The 13,847-nt window shown below is 36.8% G+C and overlaps 1 protein-coding gene across 3 annotated transcripts; it reads left to right on the top strand.

Moving 5' to 3' along the window:
* The first annotated feature begins 947 nt into the window (after window positions 1-947).
* LOC109438994 (olfactory receptor 11G2) lies at window positions 948-8,794 on the top strand. 3 transcript variants are annotated; one of them, XM_074326702.1, is made up of 2 exons: window positions 948-976; window positions 7,891-8,794. In XM_074326702.1, the coding sequence occupies exons 1-2, from the start codon at window positions 948-950 to the stop codon at window positions 8,792-8,794; spliced, it is 933 nt and encodes a 310-aa protein (XP_074182803.1). The 3 variants fall into 3 exon arrangements, with proteins under 3 accessions (XP_074182803.1, XP_074182804.1, XP_019574741.2); XM_074326703.1 differs by lacking the exon at window positions 948-976 and adding an exon at window positions 6,690-6,706; XM_019719182.2 differs by lacking the exon at window positions 948-976 and having other exon boundaries at window positions 7,835-8,794.
* The last annotated feature ends 5,053 nt before the right edge of the window (window positions 8,795-13,847 follow it).

The following is a 13,847-nucleotide window of genomic DNA, read 5'->3' on the forward strand; positions in this document are numbered from 1 at the left end:
CAACCAGAGAGCTGCTCATAGCTTTACTACGTGATACATTAGAATGGAGTGGCTTTTTAACCTAGTGTTTTAGGTTCACTTAAATTTGTTTTTCATTTAAGTTTTTAAATTATTATGCTACAGTATTTTTATCCTTGTTACTTTGTAATCATATTTGTTGGCAGTATTATTATTAACAACAACAGCTATGAATTTTTCCAGGTCCAGTATATTCCAGGAACTGTGCTAGGTATATGTATTCAACAGTGTTTTCACAAGAGCCCTGAAAAATATGTGTTAACTTACCCAAAAGCACGCAGTATTTAAACCCAAATCATTGTGACATTATCGTTTTTTTTCCTTTAAGTACAGTGCTATAACAGGACTACTCAGTTAAATATTTCTGGATTGAGTCAATCAGGTGTGAACCTGATCCAACTGTGGTATGCCAGATTGCCAAACCAAACAGGTTGCCTGAGTGGATGTTCTCTTCTGTCCTCACCAATCCATGTGCTTTTCCCCTAAAATACGTTCTCAGTCCTTCCTAAAAAGGCCCACTTTTCTTTCTAGGTTATATGTGTAGCTGCTTCACTCCACTACTGGACCATGCAAACAAAGAATTTACATTGATCTTCTATGTGTCCAGGACAGATGTGACAAACGTTTGGGAGGGAAAATCAGAAAGATTTGTGATTGATTGCATATGCGAGGTGACAGAATTAGAAACTGCCTTGAATGACTCTCAAAATTCTGGCAATGACTTTAGCAAATGCTAAACAGGTTGTTGAATTCACCAAGAAACAAATACAAAAGGGAGAGGGAGCTCTTATGAAGGGAAAGATAGAATAAGAAGTACTGAGCAGAATGGTGATTAAATATAAAGGAAGGTAAATGTCTAGGGAGGCTTATGTTTAGAATGCTTACTCTCGATACTATGGCCATTTTAACTATGTTGATTGTTCCAATCCATGAGCAAGGAATGTCTTTCCCTTTCTTTGTGTCTCCTTCAATTTCTTTCAAAAATGTCTTATAGTTTTCAGCATATAGGTCTTTCACATCCTTGGTTAAGTTTATTCCTAGGTATTTTATTCTTTTTGCTGCAATTGCAAAAGGAATTGCTTTTGTATTTCTTTTTCTGAGATTTCATTGTTAGTATATAGGAATGCAATGGACGTTTGTACGTTGATTTTGTAGCCAGCAACTTTACTGTATTCGTTGATTGCTTCTAATAGCTTTTTTGTGGAGTCTTTAGGGTTTTCTATATATAGCATCATGTCGTCTGCAAAGAGTGATAATTTAACTTCTTCATTCCCAATTTGGATGCCTTTTATTTCTTTCTCTTGCCTGATTGCTCTGGCAAGGACTTCCAACACTATGTTGAAAAGCAGAGGTGATAGGGGACAGCCCTGTCGTGTTCCTGAACATAGAGCAAAGGGCTTCAGTTTTTCACCATTAATTATGAGATTAGCTGAGGGTTTGTCATATGGCCTTTATTATGTTAAGGTATTTTCCTTCTATACCTATTTTATTAAGTGTTGTAACCATAAATGGATGTTGTATCTTGTCAAATGCTTTTTCTGCATCAATTGATATAATCATATGAATTTGTCCTTTATTTTGTTTATGTGATGTATCACATTGATGGATCTGCGGATGTTGAACCATCCTTGTGCCCCGGGCATGAACTCCACTTGGTCGTGATGAATAATCTTTTTAATGCATTGTTGTATTCGATTTGCTAGAATTTTGTTTAGGATTTTTGCATCTGTATTCATCAGAGATATTGGTCTGTAGGTTTCATTTTTGTGTGTTGTTCTTACCAGGTTTTGGTATCAGGGTAATGTTGGCCTCATAAAATGAGTTAGGGAGTACTGTCTCTTCTTCAATTATTTGGAAGAGTTTGAGAAAGATTGGTATTAGATCCCCTTTGAAGGTTTGGTAGAATTCACTAGTGAAGCCATCTGGTCCCAGACTTTTGCTTTTGGAAAGGTTTTGGATGACTGATTCAATTTTGTTACTGGTGATCGGTCTGTTCAGATTTTCCAGTTCTACGTGGTTCAGCCTAGGAAGGCTATATGTTTCTAAGCACTTGTCCATTTCTTCTAAGTTATTGAATTTCATGGCATATAGTCCTTCATAGTATTTTTGGATGATCCTTTGTATTTCTGTGGTGTCTGTGATAACTTCCCCTTTTACATTTCTGATTTTGTTAATTAGTGTCTTCTCTCTTTTTAGCTTAGTGAGTCTAGCCAAGGGTTTGTCAATTTTGTTAATCTTTTCAAAGAACCAGCTCTTTGTCACATTATTTTTTTCTATTGTCTTTTTGTTCTCTATTTCATTTAGTTCTGCTCTCATTTTTATTTCTTTCTTCTGCTGACCTTAGTTTTCATTTGTTCTTCTTTTTCTAGTTCTTTATGGGGTAACGTAAGGTTATTTATTTGAGATTTTTCTTGTTTCTTGAGATAGGCCTGTAATGATATAAATCACCCTCTTAAAACTGCTTTCGCTGTATCCCAAAAATTTTGGTAGTTTGTATTTTCATTGTCATTTGTTTCTGTGTATCTTTCGATCTCTCCTCTAATTTCTTCTTTGACCCGGTCGTTCTTTACAAGTATGTTGTTTAATCTCCATGTATTTGTGTTTTTTCCTGCTTTATTTTTACAGTTGATATCCAATTTGAAAGCCTTGTGATCAGAGAATATGCTTGGTATGATTTCAATCTTTTTAAATTTGCTGAGGCTGATTTTATGTCCCAATATATGGTCTATCCTTGAGAATGTTTCATATACACTAGAAAGAATGTATAGTCTGATGTTTTAGGATGAAGTGCTCCATATATGTCAATTATGTCCATTTCATCTAATGTGTCATTTAGGGCTGCTATTTCATTATTAATTTCTGTTTGAATGATCTATCCATAGCTGTCAATGATGTACTTATTTCCCCTAGTATAATTGTGTTTTGGTCAATTTCTCCCTTTAGTTCTGTTAATAGTTGCTTGGTATATTTTGGTGCTCCCTGATTGGGAGCATAAATATTGTCTTCTTGTTGTATAGTCCCCTTTACCATTATGAAATGTCCATCTTTGTCTCTTATTACCTTTTTCACCCTGATGTCTGTTTCATCTGATATCAGTATGACTACACCTGATTTTCTCTGGGTACCATTTGCTTGGAGTATCAATTTCTACCCTTTCACTTTGAGTCTATGCTTGTCCTTGTAGCTGAGATGTGTCTCTTGGAGACAGCATATGGTTGGGTTTAGTTTTTTGATCCAATCTGCTACTCTGTGCCTTTTTATTGATGAGTTCAGTCCATTTACATTTAAGGTGATTATTGATATGTGAGGATTTCCTGTCATTCTATCTTTAGTTTTCTGGTAAGGTTGTGTCTCCATTGTTATTTTGCTTTTTTGTTGTTGTCAATTATTTCTGGGTGATGGTATTCTATGATGTTTCCCTCTGTTTCTTCTTTTATTACAGTATATATTTCAGGTCTGGATTTTCTTAGAGTGGTTACCCTTATGTTTATGTAAAAGAAAATTTGATATTTAGAGTATTCCATTTTCTTCAGCACGCTTACTTTCTCCATTCCCATATTCCAGTTCAGGCCTTTACTGTCCTCCTTTTTGTGTTTTGGTTGCTACAAATTGTCCCTGTTGATGGTGGTCAAACAACCTCCTTTAGTATTTCTTGTAGTGCAGGTTGTGTTTTAGAAAATTCCCCCAGCCTCTGTATGTCTGGAAAGGTCTTTATTCCTCCTTCATATCTAAAGGATATCTTTGCTGGATATATTATTCTTGGCTCATAATTTCTCCCTTTCAGTAGTTGAATATTTGGTTCCATTCCCTCCTGGCTTGTAGAGTTTCTGCCCAAAAAACCTGATGATAATCTAATGGGCTTTCCTTTGTAGGTTACCATCTTCTTTTCCCCGGATGCCTTGAGGATTCTTTCTTTGTCGTTGATTTTAGACAGCTTCAATACAATGTGCCTTGGAGAAGGCCTGTTGGGATTGAGGTAATCAGGTGTTCTGTTTGCTTCTTGGATTCGAGGATCCAGTTCTGTCCACAAGTTTGGGAAGTTCTCATCGACAATTTGTTTGAATATATTCTCTGTTCCCTTCTCTCTTTCTTCTCCTTCTGGTATGCCCATTATTCTTATATTGCTCTTTCTGATGGAGTCAGAAAGTTCTTGTAGAGTTCTTTCATTTCTTTTAAGTCTCAAGTCTCTTTCTTCTTCCATCCATGTAATTTCCAGGTTTCTATCTTCGATGTCACTGATTCTTTCCTCCATCTGGTCAACTCTACTACCTAAGCTGGCTATTTCATTCTTAATTTCTTCTATTGAGTTCTTAATCTCCAGAAATTCTATTTGGTTCTTTTTTAAAATTTCAATCTCTTTCGTAAAATGCTCATGTTGTTCTTTGATTGTGTTTCTGAGTTCATTAAACTGCCTTTCTGTGTTTTCTTGCATCTCGTTGAGTTTTTTCAGAACTGCAATCTTGAATTCTCTGTCATTTAAGTCACATATTTCCATATCTTTAAGTTCCTTTTCTGGAGACTTTTCACTTTCTTTCTGAGCTGTCTTGTTGCCTTGGTTATTCATGGCAATTACCGATTTATTATTTCTCTTCCTAGACATCTACAGGAGTGGCTTCTGCAACAGGTTGATAGGAAGAGGTCTTTCTTTTGTTTGCCAGTAATTATTGGTAGAATTTTTTTTTTCTCCGACTGCTGCCTTTTTTCTCTCTCTCACACGGGAGTGCTATATTTTCTCTGCACTATTCCAGTTTCTCACACAATGGGGGGATTCCATGGGAGACAGATTTCTCCTCTGTTAATAGTTCGCCTGGGTCACAGGGCGCAGTGTCCGTGTGGGTATGCGAGAGCTTTTAAAGTTCCAAAGGTCTTCCTGCACCAGATTCAGAGCCCGTATGTTTAAGGAGTTCTGTTGACTCCTGCAGGGATCCTCCCAGATAGGTGGGGCAAGGGGCGGGGTGAGTTGTAAGAGGTGGCCCAGAGCAATGGCAGCGACCATCACCACAGCCAATCCTGCTTCCACAGCTCCCTCCTCTTTGTCAGAACTAGTTGGACTGTGAATCCGTGTCTGTGGTCAGTTCTCAGAATAGCAAATATTGTGTTCTTTTGATCTGACACTGCTACTGTGCCACTTCTGGCACCAGGCAGGTGGGGGCGGGGTGAGCTCTGGGAGGGTAGGGAAGGGGCGGCTGGTCTCAGTGCATAAGGCTTCCATTCTCTGCTGGGCAGTGAGGGCTTAAACCACCGTTTTCAGCCTTCTTCCCTCAGTCTTTTTTCCGAGGTCTCTGCCTTGAGCGTTGGGTTCAGCCGTGTTATATGCTGTCCCCTCAGCCCTGTGGGCCATAAATGGAGTACTATAGTCCGAGTTCTTCCCTCTCACGCATCTGCGGAGGTTCTGGGATGCAGTGAGCTCGGAGCACTGAACTAGGTCTGCGTCCTGCACCCACGAGGCTCTGTCTCCGCATTTCAACCTTCCCTCCTCCCCGGCTCGCGCGATTTGCCCACCTTTAGGTGAACTCAGTAGTGTGCCTCTTCGTCTTGCCTGTCTGCTGTGCAGGGAGTCCTTTGTGGAGTTATAGTTTTTCCATTTGTTGTAAATTCCCAGGGAGATTTACAGAGGCTCATCTCACGCTGCCATTTTGATGACGTGCCACTCCTAATTCTTGGTTAAAAAAACTAATTCAGACTAAAAGCTGTTGTATCAGAAATAATTAACTATGAGTGGGAAAAAGAAATACAAACTGATAACCACTTTGCTGTCTTTCATAAAATGCATTGCTTCTGAATTTCCAAAATGTCAAAGGGAAGAGAGGATTTTTTGAACCTAACCCATTGATAAGGAATATCCAAGTATCCAAAGATATTACTATATTTAAAATATTGATGGTAGCCCACCTGGTCAAATATCTTGAACTTTAAACAAAAAAAAATTTAGGACATAAGGGAACTTTAGAAATAAACCTGGACCAATCATTTTAGAAAGGTTGATAGGAAAATATCCAAGTTTTTATAGTGTTGTCTCAACTCCTAATTCAGCCAATATGAGAAAGATCTTTCTCGTCTTGGCATATCCTAAAGTAACCCCTCTATTCGTTATTTACTTTTGGTAAAAGCAAGATGATGAATTGACAAGTTATGGTGTTTAGGCTTCATTCCCAGCCAAAGAGGAAGGAACATACTTTTATATACTCATATGTGGTGATGGGAGGAGAACTGACTCTGGGTGATGAACACACAATGCAATATATAAACGATGTGTAATAGAAATGTACACTTGAAACCTATATACTTTTACTAACAAATGACATCCAAATAAATTTCATAAAAAAGGTTTTTGTTAAAATATAGCTAACACAAAATATTATATTAAAAATATTTGATTCCCTTTTCCCTCTTCTACGATTCCCCTTCCCCCCAACCCTATGGTAACCACTAAACTGTTATCTGTCTGTGAGTATCCCTAGCATAACAATAAACATCTCAGAGATAAAAATTAAAAGTTATGTAATGCAACTCCCATTTTATATTTAAGAAACTAAAATTTAGAGATGTTACTATTTTAATATGGTCAGATTATGATGTTAACATTATCTTTCATGATATCTACCCAGGTGGCCTTATGTGCTATTTTTTAAGGTAGTTTTTTTCTAGCAAACTACTAGGTATTAGAGAGAATGAATCGACAAGTTAGGTTGATTCGAATAATTTGAATCAACTGTCAAATAATTTTTAAGTGATATCAAAAGTCCCACATTTTCCCTGCTCCAGAATCACATGATTTAACAAGACAACTGCCTAAAAGCAGTTGCATTAGGTGATTGCTCATGGAGAACTTAGGAAATGCACTTACCCATTCATCCATACATAGATATACAAGGTGTGACCACAAAATACGGTGAATGTTTAAATTCTTAAAGTTTTATTACAGTAAAAGACACATTACCATTAATTCCCCACAAAATACTTCCCCTCACTTTGAATACACTTATCCCATTGTTCTTGCCACTTCTGAAGCAGTTCTGGAAGTCCTCTGTCGTGAATGCCTTTAGTCGTGCAGTTGTCACTGCCTCCACGTCCTAAATTGACTCAAAATGTTTACTTTTCATGGTCATTTTTTAGTTTGGGGAAGAGCCAGAAGTTGCACGGTGACAGATCTGGTAAATAAGGTGGATAAGGACACACCGTAATGTTTTTATTTGACAGAAATTGCCATACCAGAAATGATGTGTGACACGGAGCATTGTCATGATGGAAAATGAAGTAAAGACACAAAAGAGGACTTCCAGAGCTGCTTCAGAAAGTGGCTAGAACGATGGAATAAGAGTGTTCGAAGCGAGGGTGTGTGTTTTGAGGGGGATTAATGGCAATGTGTCTCTTTACAGTAACAAATTCTTTTAATTTAAGCATTCACTGTATTTTTTAATCACACCTCATATATTATAGAAACCCTTCTAAGTACAAGGATCATGTGTATCCCCGTCACCTCTGTGACACTGCTGTTTGACATAGCAATAACCCAAGCCTCCGCTCAAAAAGATGTTTACCAAGAAGAGAGCTAATCTAGTACATTTAGTTTAAAAGAAAAGAAAAAGAGAATGATACAATGTAATGTCAGTTTACATTGCATTCTCCTGCCTGCAGTAAGCATGTGAGGTAGGGATCGATTTTGTTCACTGCTATATCCCCAGTAGCTAAAAAAAAATACCTAGCAAATAGTAAACATTCAATAAATATTAATTTAATAATGAACAAATCAACAAATGTCAATTTTTGTTTGGACAAAGCAAATGAAGTCCCTGTGCTACTCCAGGGATATTCAGTAATTATGGGCCTTTTCACAGCTCACAGACCCATGAAAATCGCCAGCAACTCCAGCACCATCACTGGCTTCATCCTCCTGGGCTTCCCTGGCCCCAGGGAGAGGCAGGTCCTCCTCTTTGTGCTCTTCTCTGTTGTCTACCTCCTGACCCTCATGGGCAATGGTACCATCATCTGTGCTGTGCGCTGGGATCAGAGACTCCACACCCCCATGTACATCCTGCTCGCCAACTTCTCCTTCCTGGAGATCTGCTATGTCACCTCCACTGTCCCCAACATGTTGGCCAACTTCCTCTCTGATACCAAGGTCATCTCCTTCTCTGGGTGCTTTCTCCAGTTCTACTTCTTCTTCTCCTTGGGTTCCACAGAATGCTTTTTCTTGACTATTATGGCATTTGATCGATACCTTGCCATCTGCCGGCCTCTACATTACCCCACTCTTATGACTGGACATCTCTGCAACAATCTTGTCATCAGCTGCTGGGTACTTGGTTTCCTCTGGTTCCCAGTCCCTATCATCATCATTTCCCAGATGTCCTTCTGTGGATCTAGGATTGTTGACCACTTCCTGTGTGACCCCGGTCCTCTGTTAGCCCTCACCTGTTCTAGAGTCCCATTAATGGAGTTGTATTGGACAATCATAAGTTCTATGCTCTTATTTATTCCTTTCCTCTGCATCATGGTGTCCTATGCTCTAGTCCTACGAGCTGTGCTGAGGGTCCCTTCAGCAGCTGGCCGTAAAAAGGCTTTCTCTACCTGTGGGTCCCATCTGGCTGTGGTTTCACTCTTCTACGGTTCAGTGATGGTCATGTATCTGAGCCCAACATCTGAGCATGAAGCTGGAATGCAGAAGCTTGTGACTCTGTTTTATTCTGTGGGAACCCCATTCATTAATCCTGTGATCTATAGTCTAAGGAACAAAGATATGAAACATGCCCTGCAGAAGCTTCTGGGAATATAAAAATCAGAACCTTCATCAAAAAAATATTTTTAAGCAACTGACCTATCTTCATATTTTTCAGGTAAATAAAAAATTAAGTAAATAACTAGTACCACTCTGAGAATTGCTCTTAGTACAAGAAAGGACTCAGAGTCTTTATCCAACTCTCTCACTTTGTAAATGAAGAAGGTGGAAATTTTGGAGAATGGAATGGAAATTTTGAATGATTTGCTCTGGTCAAACTTTATAATTGCACCAAAAAATATATATTATTTTAGAGAACTGCTGTTTCAATCATAAACAGATAAATAAATAAGAAATTATTGGGGGTTTTGCCATGCAGATGTACAGCCATCAAATACTCTTTCATGTGAAGAGGGGAAATATATAGATCCATTACTAATGAAGATGTAAACAGGTACAACTTCCTACTTAGGACAAATTGGTAACAACTTATGAAAATTTAAAATGCCCATATTTATTAACCCAGTGGTTTCACTTATTCCTAGATACTTAGTCTACACATATGATATCTATAAAATTTTCCATTGCAGTATTTTTTGTAATAGCAAATTATTAGAAACATTTAAATAATGAATAATTGAGACCTGTTTAAATAAATTATATGTCCATGCAATAAATACAATGTAGCATTTTTGAAATGAGAGAGTTTTAGATGTATAGATACGGAACCATCTCCAAGTTATACTGCTGAGTGAATCATGTATAGTATGTAAGCTGTCATTTATGTATAAAATTATAAATTTGTGTGTGTGTGTTTAAAAAAGGATAGACTATATTTCAAAGGATAGATAAGAAACCTAACAGTGGTTGCAGTTGGGAAGAGAGGGTAGGGTGTCTTGGATACAAGAGAATGAAAAAGATTTTTTTTTCATTGTGTAGTCTTTGGTATCTTTAATACAAAATTCTATAGTAGTTGAAGAAGAAGGAGAAGGAGAAGAACCTCTAAAATTTTTGAGAATTGGAACGTAAAAGACCATTCCTCACAATTCATGGGTTCCCTGGGGAATCTATGAAACAGGCTGCCTTTTCAGATTATATTTATATTCTTTATTGTTCATTTATTTTTAAAAAATTTAATGAATACCCTCAATATTTCAGGTACAGGGCTAAAAAATGAATCAGATAAAATGGGTAAGTCACATTTCAGTCCCTCATGAACTTGAGAATGTAGGATAAGAAAAAAATTCAATTGTGACAAGTACCATGTCCAAAAGAGTGTTAACCTAAGAAAAGCTTTAAGCTGTTATAAGGAATAGAAAGCATTTATTTGAGCAAAAGAGAGACTGCAATCCTGGAGACACAGATTCAGGTAGCAACTCAAATTGTGCTGTAAAGAGAACAAAGAAAGGCATGTTTTATAAAGGCAAAAGCTACAAGTACTGTTTCCATTTAGGCCCTGTATTCAAATGAAGGATGCTGGTTAGATTAACAAGGGTTGGTTAGTTTTCTTATGCAAATAATGATGCTAGTTGGTGAAGTAAATTGGCCCCTTTCAAGGTGAAGAATGACCCCATATAAGGAGAAGGTGAAGTCCAAGATGTGGTTACAGAGTTGGCTTGAAAGTTCAAAAGTTTGTGGGCGGAATGTGTGTAATGCAGACATCATTATGGCCTCTATTATGGTTCCCTTGACATAAATGACTTTATCGTGGCAATTTCCAGTCCCAAGTTGAAGGGGAGAAGAATTAGTTAAACCAACAATCACAGGATTTAAAACCAGAAAATGATGATGGGGAACCTGATACCAGAAGAGAATATGAAAAATAGGTGGTATCATTCTATAATTGATAGTCTCGAACTAACCAGCAATACAGACATTCTAGGAAGAAGGTCTGTAAAATCCTGACTCGGAAGCCGCAATCAGCTTGGATGCAGAATGAGCTAATGTCTCCTGCACATTCTCTACTAGAAAATGGTTTTATATCTGAGACATCTCTGCCACTGAGCAGTACTGGAAAATGTACATAGCAGAGTGATCTTTGTGGTTCTAAGAGTAGTGGCCCCGTTGTGCTCAACAGTGGAGAGCGTCAATCAAGCTGTGTCCTCAGAAGGTATATTATCTTCTTAAACTTCTTTTCCACTAAGAAAGCTTATTGCTGATAACCAATTAAGAGAAAGAATCAGAGATGTGTCAGATGAATTCATTATTTCTTTACCTGGAAAGTCTTCACACATGCTTCATCTTCCACAGTTACTAGTCCTTATTGCCTTGATCACAGCCTTGTGGCTGTGAAAGAAAGCACACAGGGAATATTTTTTCCATATTGCTTCTATTAAGTCTAGGTGGTTGATATGAGAGGTGATTTTGGAATGAACTAAATTCACATTTTCCTTTAGAGTATGTACAGTGTATACTCATATAATAACATCACAACAAGACTATGCTTTTTTGAACCATAAAAGGAGACGACACAAAATCTCAGTCATATTGGGGATCCCCTCTTATAGCTTAGGAATGAAGCAACTACGGAATACCACTATTTGTGTCCTCAATTTCTATTTTATTTAGCTTTCCCTTTTGCCACATTAAAATGGTTTTGTTCAGCTTTACCTACCTACGGTGCCATTTTAATATTCTGCAGCTCATATTTTTAAATTAAGACTTAAAATGCTTAAACATGACCACTCCTTATCGGTGTTAGAGTTACCAAAGCTTAAATCAAACATCCTTTTGGAATAAATGCCTAGATTTCTATGTAATTATGCTTGTTAGGTAGAAGAGGAGAAGAAATGGAATGTACAGTTGTGATGACTTGGGCCATCATACATCACAGATGTAACGGAGCCCTACCGTACAGGTTCCTGCATACTTACTGGGAACTCTCTAGATAACATTTCATTAGACTAAAAAGCACATTTTCACCCTTTAATATCTCTAAAAGTTACATGCAGTTTATAATTGGTATGTGTCATAGTTTCATTGGCAGAAAGGTTTTTCTTTGTTAGGGACCTATAAAATAGTGCTATGTGTTACAATTGATTGTGTTTTAGATCTGGAGAAATGCTGCCAGTGTGTTTCTTATTTTGTGAGGTTTTTCCTATGACAATATTATGATGAGAAGGTAACATGTGTGAAATAATATCACTTGAAATTTAAAACTCTAAAATGCATTTCCTAATTTTATTATTGAAAGATTATATTTAAACTTTGAAGATTGTTTTTAATAATCATTTCTTACATACCTTAATTCTTCTAAGGCTGCATAATTGTTTAACCCATAAAACTTCAATAAACTACTTCACTAATGAATCCAGACTTGTAAGGCCTATTTTCTCTTTCCTGTTTTAAAATTTCTTGGATATATATGTGTCTTCTATATCTGTCGGCGGAGGCGCACAGAAGTTGGAAGTTCTTCTGTTCTCTGTTAAATGAACAGCATTAATTCTAAGGTCTGCTTGGTGTTAGAGAATGCCAAAACTATAAATAATGCACTTTCAATTTACTCCTCATGAAAATACTTTGGAGAAAAAAACCTTGAACTAGACTTTTTTGAATGTTCCTATTCTTTAAAACAGCCTTTGGAGTAAATATATAAACAGGTTCCAGCTAAAGAAACATATCATGAAAGAAGGCATGAAAGGAATTGTCCGATTTCAGGAAAGGCCGTTACTCAAGTACTTTTGCTTTGCACAAGTGATTTATTGGTGAATAGAGTTTTATAAACTGTAGTTCAGTTGGAGAGTTTAAATACATATGGTGCGGATTTATTTGATAAAGCAAAGAATCTTGGTGATATTGATCAGTGCTCTATAATGCATATATGTTTGTGTCTATGTTCATACATGTTGATTTTCCTTAAAATTACATGCAACTTTAAATAGAGGCAACATAGCAAGGTCAATGATTATGATCTTGGACTCTAAAGCCAGACAACCTGTGTCACTTGGACAAGTTACTTATCTTTTCTGGAGAGTACATGGGAATTCTTTTACTGTGTTTTAAATTACTTTCTAAGTTGGAATTGTTTCAAAATTAAAAAGAGAAATAGCAATAAAATAAGAGCTGACTCTAAAAGTGATCTTGAGGCACTGAAAATGAAAGTTCTTCATCTCTTAATAAGTGTTAGTAATCTGACTGTTTTTCATGTGAAATAGGCTTTTATACGAGAGTAAAGTGACAAACTCAATATGCTAAAGTAGTTTTCTAAGTCAAATCACTCCTTAACTAAATAAGGAGTGATTTGACTTTGTTGTTTTATTTTCCTTATAAAAATAAGTCAACGAAATTTTTGTTTACTTATTTTTATAAGGAAAATAAAACAAATTATTTTCAGGTGTTACCCAGAGCTTATTGATAAACACTAACCTAAGTGGCTATGCTAGTTTAGTTTCATAATTAGCAATAAGGAAAAAAAGAAAACTTGCCCACGATCCAATCTTTTCCAGCTATTATCATCTATGAAAAGTAGACATCAGAAATGGTAGAGCAAAAGTGTTCTGTATTTTCTCCTACAAGTGGTGGGGTGGAAAATGTGGAGAATATGTATAGATGAGATATTTATAGACATTTTTAAGAGTGAAATTGTTGTTGATGTTTTTGTTTCACAAACTTTTACAATTCACCATTCCAAACAAAATGGAATTAATATCTCCATACTTTGGCTCTGCTTATAATCCCTCCATCCTTCGGCAAACACAAAAATCGTCACCCTATATCTACTCCTTCATTCCTTTACGGTTACTGTAGCACCCATCTGACAAAATCAATATTTAAATTATTCAGAAGTTTAATTGGAAAAAAAAAAAAGTTCAACTGGTTCTTTGAAACTTGAAACAAATCTGTTCATCTAAAGTATTACAAATGGTAGTTAGGCTATAATGTACCTGTCCTGGTGTCTTTGTTGGTTTCCCCTGAAGTAAATCATGAGACTAGTACCAGTTGTTTATTTGCGTCATGGAGGGAACATTGATAGAGAAAAATGAAATGAGGAAGGGAAGTCTTCCAACAAAGGGTGCATTGTCAAGCCAGCTACTACTGTGGGTAACTGGAACTAATCCCTCTAGAGAACCCCAGGGTAGTCAAGTAGACATCTCAAGGTTATCCTGCTATA

The sequence above is a fragment of the Rhinolophus sinicus genome, linkage group LG03, assembly GCF_036562045.2.
Source record: "Rhinolophus sinicus isolate RSC01 linkage group LG03, ASM3656204v1, whole genome shotgun sequence".
Lineage (NCBI taxonomy): Eukaryota > Metazoa > Chordata > Mammalia > Chiroptera > Rhinolophidae > Rhinolophus > Rhinolophus sinicus.